This window comes from Coregonus lavaretus, assembly GCF_964263955.1.
Source record: "Coregonus lavaretus genome assembly, chromosome: 13".
Taxonomy (NCBI): Eukaryota; Metazoa; Chordata; class Actinopteri; order Salmoniformes; family Salmonidae; genus Coregonus; species Coregonus lavaretus.
The window spans coordinates 41,621,505-41,639,004 of record NC_140000.1 but is presented as its reverse complement, the minus strand read 5'-3'; the positions used below and the strand labels follow the sequence as shown (position 1 = coordinate 41,639,004).

Genomic DNA, 17,500 nt, shown 5'->3' with positions numbered 1-17,500 from the left:
AGTCCAGTGAAACTGTATAAGGTCATCTGATTGGACCCTGCTGCACTGCTTCCAGGAAAGGACACAGTAGATGTAGTAGCCTCTGTAACATATCTGAACACACCGTCCCCCTGTGCCTGTTCTGCACAGACGCACACACACACACACACACGGATGACAGGCACACACACACACAGGTGCATACACACATGCACATACATTCAGACGCTTTTACACACACGATTATTTAGCACACATAGAAAAAAGGCACTGTCCCTGGGAAAAGCATCACACACATACACACACCATCTCTCAGTCTGTCCCTGGGAAAAGCATCACACACCATCTCTCAGTCTGTCCCTGGTCCGGGGGCGTTGGCTGACACAGACTAGGTGCTATTTGTACAGCAGTCATGCATCTACATTCCTGCCGCTTCTCTGTGTTGAATAAGTGATGTGTTCTTTACTTCATTATACTACAGCGCTGAGTTCAAACAGAAAGGGAGATCAGAGGCTGGGCGCTACAGCAACCACCCCCCGCTGGGCTGGCCCAACCCACAGCGCTCATTTAGGCTCACGGTTTATTAACTGGACAGAAGGAAAGGAAGTACTGTAAGAAGCTTTGGTGGAGAAAGGAAAGACATGTGTCATGCAGTGTTAGGTGTTGTATCAATGGTGTGAGGTCATACCAGTGTTTGGTAACCTGACAGTCAACCAGAGTCCTCAATGTACCTTAGGAGTATACGTTATACCACTTGTCAAGGAGTAGAAGGAAAAAGATAGGCAGCTGGATAGGGAGTACACAAACACACTACAAAATAGCTTTGGAGTGAAGGAGGAACAGAACGCGATAGAGCAGAGAAGAGAAGGAGTGTGTGAAACCCATACACACAGTCTCACTCACCCAAGGGACCACTTTTATCCTTCAAGAAAGGGATAGTACAGCAAAGCAGTGTGGTTTGGATGCTGAATCATTGAGCAGTGACAGAGCAGACTATCCTGAAGGGAGGAAGAGAGGAGGAGAGGAGAGGGGGATTGGAGAAGTGGGGACAGTAATACGAGAGCTTTTAAATCCATGATGAATGTTTCCTTTGTTCAAATCCTGCAGGAGATGTCCTGCCAAACAATCTCCTCTGTTGCCGCTGCTTTAAAACACTCTCGTTATGTGATTCAGTCAGGGTTTCCCCCCCCCCATGTTCATTATTTCATAATCAAGATTAGGTTGCAGGGCTTTGAGAGCAGTGGCGCACAGAAATAACTGCAGCAGTACCCGAAACACTCATCCCTCTGCTAGAAGGGGTCAAAGTCAGAATGATATCATCCCCAAGAGAAAGATTAGGATTGGGCATCCTTACAGAAATACAAAATTGAGTGTGTTTTACTATGTGTGTTTTACTGTGTGTGTGTGTGTGTGTATATGTGTGTGTGTGTGTGTGTGTGTGTGTGTGTGTGTGTGTGTGTGTGTGTGTGTGTGTGTGTGGACGTGTTTAACTATTCTTGTGGGGACCACCCACAAGAATAGTAAACGAACAAACATTTGACCAACTGGGGACATTTTGTTAGTCCCACGAAGTCAAATGCTATTTCTAGGGGGTTAAGGTTAAGGTTAAGGTTAGAATTAGTGTTAGGGTTAGAATTACGTTAAGGGTTAGGGTTAGGAGCTAGGGTTAGTTTTAGGGTTAGGAGCTAGGGTTAGGTTTAGGGTTAGATTTAGGGTTAGGAGCTAGGGTTAGGTTTAGGGTTAGGTTTAGGGTTAGGAGCTAGGGTTAGGTTTTTGGGTTAAGGTTAAGGTTAGGGTTAGGGTAAGAGTACGGCTTAGGGTTAGGGTTACGTTTAGGGAAAATAGGAATTGTGTGTCCCCACAAGGTTAGCTGTACAAGACTGACTGTGTGTGTGTGTGTGTGTGTGTGTGTGTGTGTGAGACATGAGGTCTGCCATAGGCTTGACTGCCAATGCTGACCAGTCGTTTATCATACACAGAGAAACACACACAAACACACATGCGCACACACCTTCTTGCTTACCTATCAACTCTCTGCACACATCTCTCCCATATTCCCTCAGCTTAGCATCAATCTCACAATCAGCCTGTTTACTAAGAAACTTCTTGCTTTGCTGTTTTTTAATCACTCCAGTTCCTCACGGGGGCTGGAAGTGAATGCTGTAGTGTAACTAAACACACACACAACTACCCACGCGCACACACACAAAAATCCAATTCATAATAGCACACTCAGCGCTCTACTGCTAATCAGTTCCATTATTGACCAATCAGCGTACATTCAGAGCTAGCCTGCTAAACTGAAATTAACACCGCTTAGTGCACGTCTCATGTCAAAAGGCACACAGCTCAAAATCACGCAAGACCAGGAAATGGGTTCTCTGAATGAGCCCTGCTATGCTGAGCCTGCTGCTTCACGCTCATTAGGACATTGGGCTCAATGTTGGCTCTGATTTAGGCAGTTTCCTCCCAGTGAGGAGGTTCTATCATAGGGAGAGGGTTACTATGTGCTCCATTGTGTGGCTGCAGGATTCTAACAATGACAGCCCATCACAGCTCTGAGATAATACGCAGGGGGAAAGAGTGCAGGAATATATTTACCATTCCCCTTCACCTCGTTCACCCTGGGATTTAAAAACAAAACGCTTTTCACATCAGTCTGATGTCCGCATTAATTCACTTCTGTCCATAAGCCACTGGAAAGCTCCCCGCATTTCATGGCAATATGGAATTAGATGTTAGAGAGAGAGAGAGAGAGAGCGAGAGAGAGAGAGAGAGAGAGAGCGAGAGAGAGAGAGAGAGAGAGAGAGCGAGAGAGAGCGAGAGAGAGAGAGAGAGAGAGAGAGAGAGAGAGAGAGAGAGAGAGAGAGAGAGAGAGAGAGAGAGTAAGAGAGAGAGAGAGAGAGATTGACAGACCAACCTGCACATGTCCTCTATGCTTATTGTTAGTTATTTTCACCCTTGATTATTGTTGCTACTGTTGTCCCATTGACAATATTGATTATTATTATTTTAATTATGTTAATATTGTAAATCTCCAAAGTAAGCTTTGGCAATATGTACATTGTTACGTAATGCAAATAAAGCAAATTAAATTGAATTGAATTGAGAGAGAGAGAGAGAGAGAGAGACAGAGCAAGAAAGACAGAGAGAGACAGAGACAGAGACAGAGAGATCGATAGAGACAGAGACAGAGAGAGAAAGAGAAATTGTAATGCAGGGGATGTTGATGGTGTTGAGGGCCAGGGTCAGCCCCTCTCTAGTCCTCTTTAGGAATAGGAAGGCGGAGGAACGTGCCAGGAAAACCAAAAGACTAGAACATTCAGGAAATGGTCACCCATGAATTCAACTGACAAATATGTTCCCATCTGTGCATTCAGTATGTCTACCATAGATAGAACTCAGGGACTTGAGTTGATAGCTAAAGCATAAGACCCCTCCTCGTCTGTTTCCCTTTCTATATCACCAGCAGATCTCTTGGGGGTGGGGGTCCTATATACTCTATGCTTTTGCAATCATCTCACTCAGGCATGAGTTCTACTTACAGAATCCATGTAGGCAGTCCCAGTAGGTGGTGTTATGTGATCGTGTAACTCTAACTTCCCTCTATAATGTCTCTAATAACAGCATGTCTCTTACATCCTATAAGGTATAGCAGGTAGGCAATCATCTGAACACACTCCCCCTCACACTGCAAGGTTCACTCAGTTTCTCCTTTACCAACATTACATTTACATTTTAGTCATTTAGCAGACGCTCTTATCCAGAGCGACTTACCTGAGCAATTAGGGTAAGTGCCTAACCCACTTATGTTATCATCTCCATCATTTCACATCTATACTAACAGCTTTAACAAGAAACATACACACACACAGTACTCTATAGGTAGGATAATGATGTTCTACAGAGTGGCAGTGTGGTAACGGAGTGGTAGTTAATAGCCTGGTAGGGGAATGGACAGGGCTCCATGCTGATTGTATTAGCATGTTAATGGTATTCAGCTCTATTTCTGTCTGCTGGTTATTAATACTGCGGCCCAGTGCTGAGAACAGCCCCTTCATTAGTAACTCTGCAGCCTCCACGGTCCAAGATGTACACACACCCACACACACACAAATGTGCGCACGGACACACACACACACACACACACACACAGAGATTAATAATGACACACCACACACACGGATGTACAAAGACACACACACGAATGAAGACAAACACACACACACTGACAGACATGCATAAAATCCCACACGCGCGCGTTCAGCGTGCCTGTCCTAAAGGAGATAACCGATTCCTTGACATGGAGCAGCAGAGGGTTTTCCTGCAGTGTGTTCTCTCTCTGGGATACGACTTATGCAGGAGAAATGGACAGTCAGCTCATCCACCAGGAGAAGATAGAAACCACCAGGGAAGTGAAGTGGTGGACCAGAAAAGAAAGGAGGAATAAAAGAATGAAAGAAAAAGAGACGGGGAGAGGTTGTCATGGGAATCTAGAAGCTCAGCATATGTAAACGCACTGTACACCCAACACACAAAAACACACAGGTGCTCAGCTTTCCGAGCACACACCATTCGTACCAGTCGACAGTTGCGCATGTGAACTTGATGTACGCTTCAACACTAACCCTCCCACTACACCTGCCCACACACACACCCCCACCTGCGACAGACCAGCCAATCAGCTGTGTGGGAATGAAAGAGAGGCATTCTGGTCTGCTACAGAGCCTCAGCCCTGGCCAATAGGATCAGTACAGTGTCTTCAGAAAGTATTCATACCACTTGATTTATTCCACATTTTGTTGTGTTACAGCCTGAATTCAAAATTTAATACAAATAAATAATTACAGAAATTTATTTATTCACACCCCTATTCGATACATGTTAAAATCACATTTGGCAGCGATTACAGCTGTGAGTCTTTCTGGGTAAGTCTGGAAGAGCTTTGCACACCTGGATTGTACAATATTTGCTAATTATTATTTTTTAAATTCTTCAAGCTCTGTCAAGTTGGTTGTTAATCATTGCTAGACAGCCATTTTCAGATTTTCAAGCCGATTTAAGTCAAAACTGTAACTCGGCCACTCAGGAACATTCAATGTCATCTTGGTAAGCAACTCCAGTGTATATTTGGTCTTCTATTTTAGGTTATTGTCCTGCTGAAAGGTGAATTTGTCTCCCAGTGTCTGTTGGAAAGCAGACTGAACCAAGTTTTCCTCTAGGATTTAGCCTATTCCGTTTATTTTTTATCATAATAAAAACTCCCTAGTCCTTGCCAATGACAGGCATACCCATAACATGATGCAACCACCACTATGCTTGAAAATATGAAGCGTGGTAACTCAGTGATGTGTTGTGTTGGATTTGCCCCAAACATAACGCCTTGTATTCAGGACATAAAGTTAATTCCTTTGCCAAATTTTGGGAAGTTCACTTGTTTTGGAATATTTTTATTCTGTACAGACTTCCATCTTTTCACTCTGTCATTTAGGTTAGTATTGTGGAGTAACTAAAATGTTGTTGATCCATCCTCAGTTTTCTCCTATCACAGCCAATAAACTCTGTAACTGTTTTAAAGTCAACATTGGCCGCATGGTGAAATCCCCGAGCAGTTTCCTTCCTCTCTGGCAACTGAGTTAGGGAGGACGCCTGTATTTTTGTAGTGACTGGGTGTATTGATACACCATCCAAAGTGTAATTCATAACTTCATCATGCTCAAAGGGATATTCAATGTCTGTTTTTTTGTGTGTTTTTTTTACCCATCAATAGGTGCCATTCTTTGCGAGGCATTGGAAAATCACCCTGGTCTTTGTGGTTGAATCTGTGTTTGAAATTCAATGCTCGACTAAGGGACCTTACAGATAATTGTATGTGTGGGGTATAGTGAGGAGGTAGTCATTCAAAAATCATGTTAAAACACTATTATTACACACAGAGTGAGTCCATGCAACTTATTATGTGATGTTGTAAGCACATTTTCACTCCAGAACTTATTTAGGCTTGCCATAACAAAGGGATTCAATATTTATTGACTCAAGACATTTCAGCTTTTCATTTTTTGTTAATTAGTAAAAATGTCTAAAAAGATAATTCCACTTTGAATTTATGGGGTATTGTGTGTAAGCCAGTGACACAAAATCTCAATTAATCCATTCTAAATTCAGGCTGTAACACAACAAACATTTTGAAAAGGTCAAGGGGTGTGAATACTTTATGAAGGCACCGTAGATCAGCCAAAGATAGAGGCACAGAGGCTGTGATCAACCATTCCAAAATCATATGTATGCAAACACTCCTGTATTGCACAAACTGAATAACACACAGACACAGACACTCAATAACTGAATTTACTGTACATTGTGTGGTTGTACAGCAGAGAAAAATGTTTGAGCATTGAACTTGAGGCTGAGTTGGCAGGATTACAAGTCAAATCTGAGATCAGCAAAGTGAGGGTGTTGAGGTAGAGTTAGAGGTTTACTGAATGTCTACACCATGAGTAAAAGCATTACTGTAAGACCACACACTCTGTTCTAATCAGTCAATAACGAGGCCTAGTCAGTGTGTTAAAGTCAATTATGTTTGGCCTCATTGTTTTGAAATGAGCCTACTGGCTTTATTTGACTTGGCCCAGGCTCTCTCTAAAACAAGAGGCCAAATGACAATTCAATTATCTGCCAGAGTGAACCATCATCTCTAATCAACGACCAATGAAACCTCACTGCCCAGAGAACTCTAAGCCACTCATGGTCTGGTTTGGGTACACTGAAAGGTGTGTGTGTGTTAGTTATAGTATTACGGTCACCACTGAAGTAACAAACAACTGGGCTCCATAGAGTGGTTAAACCACAGTACGCCCCTAAGAAAAGAGAGCAGAGAGGAAGAGGCATAGGAAGATAAGGAAGGAGGGGAGTGCAGAGGGAGATATACTCATATTCATAAATCATTGAGCTATGTACACACAGGCTCCTTAGTTGCTAATTAGGAACGTCCAGAAGATACATTGAGCAGATGCTCCGCTGAGCTATGAAAACACTCTCACTCTCACACACACACACACACAATTGTGCTGAGTCACAGAACATTGTCTCAAAAGGCATATCCACACTTACACACATACTCAAGATCATTAAGATTTGATGAGAGTGGGGTCTCTATCTCTGCCCAGGTGTGTTGTTGTGTGAACAACTGGGCAGGCAAAGTGACAGCACAGTCATCTAATATTAATAGAGTAACAGAGAGATGGCAGCTCCATCACTCAGCAGGCACCACCAGTCCCTATCCATCCACCTTTCATTCAGTCACCCACATACAGACTCAGTTTACAGTGAAGGGGATGGAGGGAGGGAATACAAAAAGAGAGGGGACATTTTTACAATACACAACAAACCAATAACCTAATGACAATTCATAGACAGATCACATATATCATATTGCAGCTTTCTCTGGACCCCTTTCATAAAATCTAATAACACCCCTTTAACCTTACAGTGCAGTAAAAATGATACAGCAATATCGTACAGGGAGGACTGGTAATGCACAAGGAAGGAAAACTTTAAAGTTGAACACTAGAGAAAAAAACATCTCAATCTTATAAAAAGGTACATGTCATGTTTTAACAGATTCCAAGCTATTCTTATCATTTAACGTTTGTTAATTTTTGTCTCTGAAGTGTCTAAGGGCACTTGAGAGAGAGTTCATCCATATAAAGGGTTAACTCCATCCTCCTTACTGTTCCAAAGTGCATAGCAATATTATGTGAGGCAGAAATTGTACTGTAGACATAATTTTACTCAGTGAAACTTCAGTGGAGAGACATACAGTATATTGTGTACTGGAGCATACTACAGTATCTCAAACTCTTTGGAAATCTCTTAAAACGCTAAACTTGATCAACTTTTAATAATTTAGGACAGAAGGAACAAAGAAAATAGCCACGATCGCACACACAAACAGGTGAGTAAAGAGATTTCAAGTAAAGACCAACTCTAGGATGTTTCTTAATTTAGAGTAGCTACAGTAATTGGGTTAAATTCTCTTTGGTAAAATGACAAAATGTACAGTGCTATGAAAAAGTATTTGCCCCCTTTCTAATTTTCTCTACTTTTGCATATTTGTGATTCTGAATGTTATCAGATTTTCAACCAAAACCTAATATTAGATAAAGGGAACATAAGTGAACAAATAACACAACAATTACATATTTATTTCATAAACAAAGTTATGCAACACCCAATTCCCCTGTGTGAAAAAGTAATTGCCCCCTTACACTCAATAACTGGTTGTGCCACCTTTAGCTGCAATGACTCCAACCAAATGCTTCCTGTAGTTGTTGATCAGTCTCTCACGTCGCTGTGGAGGAATTTTGGCCCACTCTTCCATGCAGAACTGCTTTAACTCAGTGACGTGTGGGTTTTCAAGCATGAACTGCTCGTTTCAAGTCCTGCCACAACATCTCAATTGGGATTAGGTCTGGACTTTGACTAGGCCATTCCAAAAATTCCAATTTGTTGCTTTTTAGCAATTTTCATGTAGACTTGATTGTGTGTTTTGGATCATTGTCTTGCTGCATGACCCAGCTGCGCTTCAGCTTCAGCTCACAGACGGATGGTCTGACATTCTCCTGTAGAATTCTCTGATACAGAGCCGAATTCATGGTTCCTTCTATTAAGGCAAGTCGTCCAGGTCCTGAGGCAGCAAAGCATCCCCAAACCATCACACCACCAATACCACCACGCTTGACCTTTGGTATGATGTTCTTACTGTGGAATGCAGTGTTTGGTTTTCGCCAGGCATAATGGGACCCATCTCATCCAAAAAGTTGACTCAAGTTTGCCAAAAAGCACCTGGATGATCATCAAGACTCTTGGAAGAACGTTCTATGGACAGATGATTCAAAATTATAACTTTTTGGACGACATGGTTCCAGTAATGCCTGGCGAAAACCAAACTCTGCATTCCACAGTTAGAACATCATACCAAAAGGTCAAGCATGGTGGTGGTGGTTGCTTTGCTGCCTCAGGACCTGGACGACTTAATGATCATAATAATAATAATAACAATAAGAAGGAGAGTTATTATTATAAATATACTTTTTCTGACTATTTGAAACAGTGTAAACAACACTAAATAAATTAAGAAATACCAGAGGCTGATCTAACGGAAAAATGTTTAAAGCTTTTATTACATCATAGTAAAGATTAAAAACAGCCGAATTTGTGAAATTGTTTATCCGACATGTTGTGGTTGGTGCTCACGGAGGCTTGGTGCTCACAGAATTAGTAGGCTATTACACAAACACTCAAACAGAAGCAGGATCTGTCTTATTTCTGTAGATATATATGGATAAAGCCAGGCTATTGATTATAGACCTAATTAAGTTGGGGTTTCCCCTCTCCTCACTTTTCTCAGACAATTAAAGGCAAGGGCTGTTTTCTCGTCTCCTAACTCCGCTGCTGCCTCCACAGCATTGCCCTCAACAACAATATGCTGGTTAACTTTGCTATTATGCACATAGCAACAATGCACTGATGTTTCAGAACCGCGGACAGCGGCAGCTATCCAACGCGGGAGAAAGCGCATTTGCTATAAAATTATATTATTGTTATTCGTGTTGCACCATTGTTCCTACGTAATATAACCATATACAATTTCAGTAGCACGTCTTAGTGATAGACTGTGCCATCCCCACGGCCTCCACAATGGATCAGTCCACTCAGACAGGCGCAAATCAGACAGGTGTCTTGTACACCATGAAATTATTATTATTTTTGCTACTGCTCACCTAAAGAAATCTCGGTCCAACAGCCTATCGACCAAACAATCGGCCAGTCGACTAAATGGGGTCAGCCCTACTCTGATCTCTGTCTTAACCTTACAAATAATTCATTCTATTTACTGAAAAGTAAAACTATCAAATGAAATAAACCTGAATAAAAGTGATAAAAGTTGCACGACTTTGATTATTCGTATGTCCACTATATTCGACACTCCATAGGCGAAAGACAATGGGGTCATATACACTCCAAAGCTTAAGTGGATGATGCATCACTTTGTATATACTGTTATGCTAACAGATATTCTGTGGTGAATGGAAAAGAGGAAGAGGAGATCCTTTCCACTGAATACATATCAGTTAGTCATGTAGAGAGAGTTGGGGTGCATGTTTGAGAACAGATAATAAATAAGCAGAGGTAGGAACTGAATACCATGTGTTCATTAATAACAGTCTGTCTACAGCTCATCTCCATGTGGAATACAGTTATTAAGAGGTCAAAGCAATGATGGTTGGAAAAAAATAAAAAAATAAAAATAAAAATAGTGTAAGAGAACTTTAACCTTACAGTGCAGTAAACACCGAAGGAAGGAGCTTAGTAATGTAATTTTACTTTAAGGTCATCTTAAGAAGAGAGTTATTTGTTTAACAGCAGAACAAACCGCGTGTCAGAGGGTGCTGTAGGTGGGTGTGGTGCAGGAATCAGGCGCAGGACGCAGAAACTTAGTCCAAAAGACTTTAGTGAACAATCACTTAGAACACGAGCCAGAAAGGCCGGAGGCGAGAAAATACGCACACAGGCGTAAAACAAAATGCGCACTAACATGTGCGAGAGCCCTCCCAAACAGAGGAGGAAAACAACGAAGCACAGACAACCAACAGTAGCGCAATTATACACAACACATGACAAACAACGAGAACTTATAGGACAACTAATGAACGCTAAACGATAAACAGGTGTACAACATCAAGACAAAACCAAACGAACATCGAAACATGCAACGGTGGCAGCTAGTACTCCGGAGACGACGACCGCCGAAGCCTGCCCGAGCAAGGAAGAGAGGCAGCCTCGGCCGAAACCGTGACACCGTGTCAAACTTACAATTGCTCTTCAGAAACAAAAAATACACCAGTGAAAATAACAACACAAAAACCACTTTGGTGATCATGGTATTTCCTATCTAGACCGGCGAAAATGATGAGAACAGCCCTGTTTAAACTGTCCTCTTGATGTCACTCTGTCTTGGTTGACTTGAGATGGTAAAATAATGCATCAACAATGTTTGTCATCACTACATAGTTTATGGCTGAATAATTATGCTGAATACATTTATCTTTTAAAGATTTCAAGCGGTTATTATGATTGTACCTTTGGTCTAAGAGAACTGAGCGAGAGTTCAACCATGCAAAGGGTTAACTCTGTTCCCGGAAGAGAAAAGCACATGGCAGAATCAGGGAAGGAGCATTTCAACATCACTTTATTGAACTGAAACTAAAGTAAAGTAGAGAGACATACTGTGTATCTCAAACTCTCTCTTAAACAACTTCAGCGTCTCCAGGCTAGATTTGATATCACAAACAGAAAGAAGAGACAGCACTGATACTCACATAGACACAGGTGAGTAGAGCGATTTACATGGATAGGTGAATTTAAACTTTCTTATCTTTAGTATGTTAAGCTATATTTTGTCAAACGGCTTTCTATAATAAAACCATGTATTAAGTTTAGTTAATATTATCCCATAAGACAATGATGATAGTTGAGACTGAACATTCATGATATAAAAATTATAGTTTTAACCATGTTTTGAGGCTATACAGTATTTGTTTACATTTACTTTGTTTACAAACATTGTAGTAAAACAAGCTTATATTTTGGGTTCTGATGGGGTAGGACAGTTGAACTAAGCTCATGAGGTATTTATAAGTTATATTCTTCAAGAATCAATTGTTACATATCATTAATTTATAAGTCCAAATATGACTGTAGCTACTGCAGATTGCTTCTTTAAACTCTCTTATGTAAAACTACTGATTTCTATGTTTAAACCATGTATTAGGTTTGGTTAATATCATCCCATAAGGCCATGTTGACTCTACTCTAAAACTCTAAAGCTGAAACAATCGAGAGCTGACAGATATCAGGAAATTCTTTCTTTGTTTCACCTCTGGTTTCTGTCAAGATATGGCCACCTCCAGCAGTCTCCTGTCTGAAGAGCAGTTCCTGTGCTCCATCTGTCTGGATGTGTACACTGAGCCAGTCACCACTCCATGTGGACACAACTTCTGCAAGGCCTGTATCAGACAGTACTGGGATAGCAATGACCTGTGCCAGTGTCCAATGTGTAAGGAGAAATTCTACAGGAGGCCCAAGCTTTGCATAAATACTTTCATTTCTGAGATGGCTGCTCAGTTCAGGAAGTCAGTTCAAGCGAAAGCTACCAGAAGCCCAGACCAACACCAAGCCAAAGCCCAAGAAGTCCTTTGTGACATCTGCACTGGGATGAAGCTCAAGGCCCTGAAGTCCTGTCTGATGTGTCAGACCTCTTACTGTGAGACTCACCTGGAGCCTCATCAGAGAGTTGCAGCCTTAAAGAGACATAAGCTGATCATCCCTGTGGAGAACCTGGAAGACAGGATGTGTAAGAAGCATGACAGACTCCTGGAGCTGTTCTGTAGGACTGAACAGATCTGTCTTTGTGTCTTGTGCTTTAAAACAGACCACATGACTCATGACACTGTCCCTCTAGAGGAAGAGTATGGAGAGAAGATGGCTCAGTTGGGGAAGACTGAGGCAGAAGTGCAGCAGAAGATCCAGGAGCGACTGCAGAAGGTTCAGGAGATCAAACAATCAGTAGATCTCAGCAAGAGAGAGGCAGAGAGAGAGATATCAGACAGTATACAGGTCTTTACTGATCTGGTGCGCTCCATTGAGAGAAGCCAGACTGAGCTCATTGAGGTGATTGAGGAGAAGCAGAAAGCAGCAGATAGGCAGGCTGAAGGGCTCATTAAAGAGTTGGAGCAGGAAATCACTGAGCTAAAGAGGAGAAGCACTGAGCTGGAGCAGCTCTCACACACTGAGGACCACCTCCACCTCCTCCAGAGCTTTCCATCCCTCTGCACCCCTCCACCCACCAAGGACTGGTCTGAGATCAGTGTTCACAGTGATCTGTGTGTGGGGACCGTGAGGAGAGCTGTGTCTCAGCTGGAGGAGACCCTGAATAAAGAGATGGAGAAGCTGCCTGAAGTCAAACTGAAGAGGAATCAGCAGTTTGCAGTGGATGTGACTCTGGACCCTGATACAGCACATCCCAAACTTATCCTGTCTGAAGATGGGAAACATCTGTGGCATGGAGACACAAGAAAGAATCTTCCTGACAACACAAAGAGGTTTGATAGATATACTTGTGTCCTTGGAAAGGAGGGCTTCTCTTTAGGTAGATTTTACTATGAGGTGATGGTCAAGGGAAAGACTAAGTGGATTTTAGGAGTGGCCAGAGAGTCTGTCAACAGGAAGGGGCAGATCACACTGAGCTCTGAGGATGGATACTGGACTCTGTGGCTGAGGAATGGAGAATACGAGGCTCATGCTGAGCCCAGTGTCCTGCTCCACCTGAGAGAGAAGCTCCAGAAGGTGGGGGTGTTTGTGGATTATGAGGAGGGTCAGGTCTCCTTTTATGATGTGGAGGCCAGGTCTCATATCTACTCTTTCACTGGCTGTACCTTCACTGAGAAACTCTATCCACTCTTGAACCCCTGTCTTAATGATGGTGGTAAAAACTCTACCCCTCTGATCATCTCTCCTGTCAATCACACAGACTGATAAACAAGTCTCTGAGATGTATTGTTGGAACGGGACCTATTTTTGGTAACGTATCATACATTAACATTTACAAATCAGTAGCCTATATTAAGTCAAGTCACATCAAAAAGTGAATAATTTAACTTTCCATTTATATCCTTGCAATCAAATAACACTCTCAAACCCTCTCAACCTCCTTGTCCCTCTGTTACACTGTCAGTAAACTGTAACAGTGGTTAGCGAGAATAGATGTCAATGCCTGCAATATAAATGTGTTTCCTTCAAAATGTTTGCTGGGACAAAACAATCCATCTTTACTGCTAATAAAGATGTTTACTACACATATTTCATGTCTTTGTTCAACATTGTATTGGCAAAAGACAGTGGAGGCATGGACATTAAAGATTAAGAGGGTGATGTGTCAAATGTTCAGGTGCGTTTAAAAAGCATTAAAGCTGAGTTAGCCTTTGAATAAAACACACTCAAACACAAACAGGCATGCACATAAACACACACTCTCTCTCTCTCTCTCTCTCACACACACACACACACACTATAGGATTAACCAGAGGTCAGCGTGTAAACTGTTCAAGTCAATCCCCATATTTGACTACGGAAAACACTTAGCAGATCTCCCAATTAGACATGCCCTGATGGCCTAACGAGTCATGAAAGCTACCCAGCAGCGCACGCAAGCACACACACACACACACAAAAACATACACACACTATTAGCTCCAGTGCTCCATTTCATGGGTAAAGACAGACTCTCTTCAGAGGCTTCTTCACGTTCTAGAAGTTTCAAAGGGTTCTGTCTGAGTAAACAGAATCTTCAAAGTATTTTATCTCAAAAGAACTCACAGAAACATAAAAAAAACATATCTCCCAACACACATTTACACAAGGACACACAACCTTCAGGGACTTCTTGATACTCTGTCTTGTCATCATCGACTTTTCAAAACCAACTTTAAAAAGACATACACATAAAAACAGTAAAAACACACCAACAAAATCGCTTGGGATAATTGTACCACATCAAATCAAATCAAATTTTAATTGTCACATAAACGTGTTTAGCAGATGTTATTGCGGGTGTAGCAAAATGCTTGTGCTTCTAGCTCCGACAGTGCAGTAATATCTAACAAGTAATATCTAACAATTTCACAGCATATACCCAATACACACAAATCTAGTAAGGAATGGAATTGCACATGCACTGACTTCAAAGATTCCTCTGAGGCCATTGCACAGAGAGAGAGAAAATGTGTCACAATAGAAATTGTGTGTTTCTCTGTCAATTAGAGGTATCTTTAGAAGAACAAGCAAGGCAGGGGGAGCAGAACACCTCCTACAGAAAGCGACAGAGATCAATCCTAACAAGAAACTCAACTGACAGTTCTGGTCCTCCCCTGAAGAATGAGGGACACGGTCTCCAATCAAACACACACAATCATAAATAGAGCAGATACACACACATACAACCCACACACACACTCTAACTTGCGTTAAGTTGTGTAGGTATACAGGGTTATGGAGAGATCTACTCAGAGTTGAACTCTCTGGTCAGCCATATGCTTTCACTCATACCGTACAACACACACACACACACACACACACTCCTCCGTCACAAACCTCCTCTGGAACCCAGCTCTCTCTGTCTGAATGTTTTTAAAGCAGAGGGCCCCAGTCAGAAACACATTACCCAGTGTGATGGGCCCCTCATATCTCCTAGCCATCTGTAAACATGCCTGGAGGAGATGACATTATCTGGCAGAGCTAACACAGACCTAATGGAGCTGGAGGAGGGCTAACTCACAGGGCAGAGACACGGCTCATAATAACACTGGCTCCGGCTGTGTTTCAAATGGCACTGTATTAAACATATAGTACGCTCATATAGTATAGCGAATGTGGTTATAGTGGTCAACCACTTACAGTGATCAAATGCCCCTGCACAGATGTGATCACTGTAAGAGGAGTTCTGTATTTCCATATGCAGGGCACTTTTAGAAAGCATATACAGTATATAAGGTTGCTTGAAATAAGAGCATGCAGTGTGATAAATATACTGCAACTGTAGTGTAAAATGGGGGCGGCAGGTAGCTTAGTGGTTAAGAGCGTTGTGCCGGTAACCGAAAGGTCGCTGGTTCTAATCCCCGAGCAGACTAGGTGAACAATCTGTCGATGTGCCCTTGAGCAAGGCACTTAACCCTAATTGCTCATGTAAGTCGCTCTGGATAAGAGCGTCTGCTAAATGACTAAAATGTCAAATGTAAAATACTGTGCTCTCTACCCAGACAGGAAGGGGTTAAAACCTCTGTAAACCCATCTGATTGGTTGTCTCCAGCTGCGTGGGCCGGCGATAAACGGGTGCCAAACAAATTAGGCAGGAGAAAAAAAGCTCACCACAACAACAATCACCACACATCTTTTTGATGAGACATTTACAAAACAATCTCCCAATTAGTGTTCAGGCCCCTGCCCTGTGTGTTTGTGGGGCTGGCGGGCTGGCACATGTGTTGGGTCCCTGGGGCTAATTGAATGACAATGCAGGGCAATCATCCATCTAGAAACAGGCCCTCACACCCCACTGGGCCAGATACACAGGAGAAGGACATGATGGCTATCACTCTGACATTCTCTTACTCTCTTCATCTTTCTCTCTCTTATACCCTCTGTCGCTCTCTCACTCACTCTCTCAGCCTTTCTTTCTCTCTCTTCTCTCTTTTCCATCACTCTCTGTGCCTCCTCTCTGTTGCACGCTCCCTTTACTTTCCTCCTTTCTTTCTCTCGCCCCTCATTCTCTTTCTCTCCCTCCATTGTCACGTTGTTAAATCACAGTTCCGGACCGCTTATCACCAGAGTTTGTGAGCAGAACTGGAGCGGAGCGAAGAGTGCTCAATTTGACTGGAGCGCAGAGCGAGATTCCCAAAGGCTGGCGTCCTTCTCGCCCACTCCAATTTCGCTCACTTCACGAGCTCAGGGCATGCCCGGCCCAGCATGCATGTTTAGTCTACTTGTGTGCTGCTATAGCCCCTTGCTTTAGCTACTGTCATGGAGTTCGCTAAATATTTTCATAAAGAAACTGATAAAACACACAGGTGCTAAATCAAGGTGACTTACAAAAATGAGGACCAAGAGCAAGAGAGGGAGTGCGGTGATGTAGTGTCCACAACTAAGGAATCATTGTGGAATCTGAAAAGACACATATCCCGAAAGCATGATGGTGTACTTACTACCAGCACATGCTAAAAGGAAGGAACGAGGTGGGTAGATAACTAAGTGTGTCATTGTAGAAAAAGTATTTATACACAAAAAATCTGATCTCGTTCATTTTTGTTCTATACAATAGGCATAATTGATTTTGGCCCAATAGGCTTGGCATATTCCCACTTTCAAGGAGCTTTCCGTTTTGATTGGTTTATTTTGCCTAAAAACCTTTTATCCGCAGTGGCTCTGCAAGCGCAGAGCCTGAAGCCACAAACTGGTCAAACTCGTGTTTCTAAAATGAATTCAAAGGCACTGAGCCTAATAAGGCATTTTTCGTTTATTTTGGATTTAATTCTAAGTCACAGCCTATATGCGCAATTTATAGACTATAGTGATTTAATACAACAAAATGTTATTTAAATGCTGAGCGCTTAATGTCCCCGACTCCCTACCAGCCTAGTGTGTCGCACTCGCAAATGCTTCACAATGTATTTCTTTGTAGGCTATAGCCTTGAAATAATAGAAATAATATAGCCTGAGTAATTCATTTCCGTTCCTTCTTAGGCTCCCTGTCTGGCTCCTGACCTATTTAGAGTGTTTATATGCTGTTTAATATGACATGTAGCCTATTTGAAATGATGAGCACTTCTTACATTCACCTTTTCATGTTTATTAAAATAGCCTACATTCCAATTCAACCATATGGTTTTGTTTCAATACTTCAAAACCAAAT

General features: G+C 42.2%; 2 protein-coding genes across 2 annotated transcripts in view; one reads left to right on the top strand and one right to left on the bottom strand.

Moving 5' to 3' along the window:
• Positions 1 to 17,500, bottom strand: part of LOC311140391 (protein O-mannosyl-transferase TMTC1-like) — a 73,660-nt gene that overhangs the window by 38,885 nt on the left and 17,275 nt on the right. The gene's annotated exons all lie outside the window — the stretch shown is intronic.
• Positions 11,233 to 13,896, top strand: LOC311140392 (E3 ubiquitin-protein ligase TRIM39-like). Its single transcript, XM_084175426.1, has 2 exons — positions 11,233 to 11,370; positions 11,936 to 13,896. Exon 2 carries the CDS (start codon positions 11,938 to 11,940, stop codon positions 13,573 to 13,575), a length of 1,638 nt encoding a protein of 545 aa, XP_084031552.1. The 5' UTR covers positions 11,233 to 11,370; positions 11,936 to 11,937; the 3' UTR covers positions 13,576 to 13,896.

What these genes read in the sequence shown, in the direction of transcription:
- LOC311140392 (XM_084175426.1), top strand. Translation starts at nt 11,938, where the DNA reads ATGGCCACCTCCAGCAGTCTCCTGTCTGAAGAGCAGTTCCTGTGCTCC.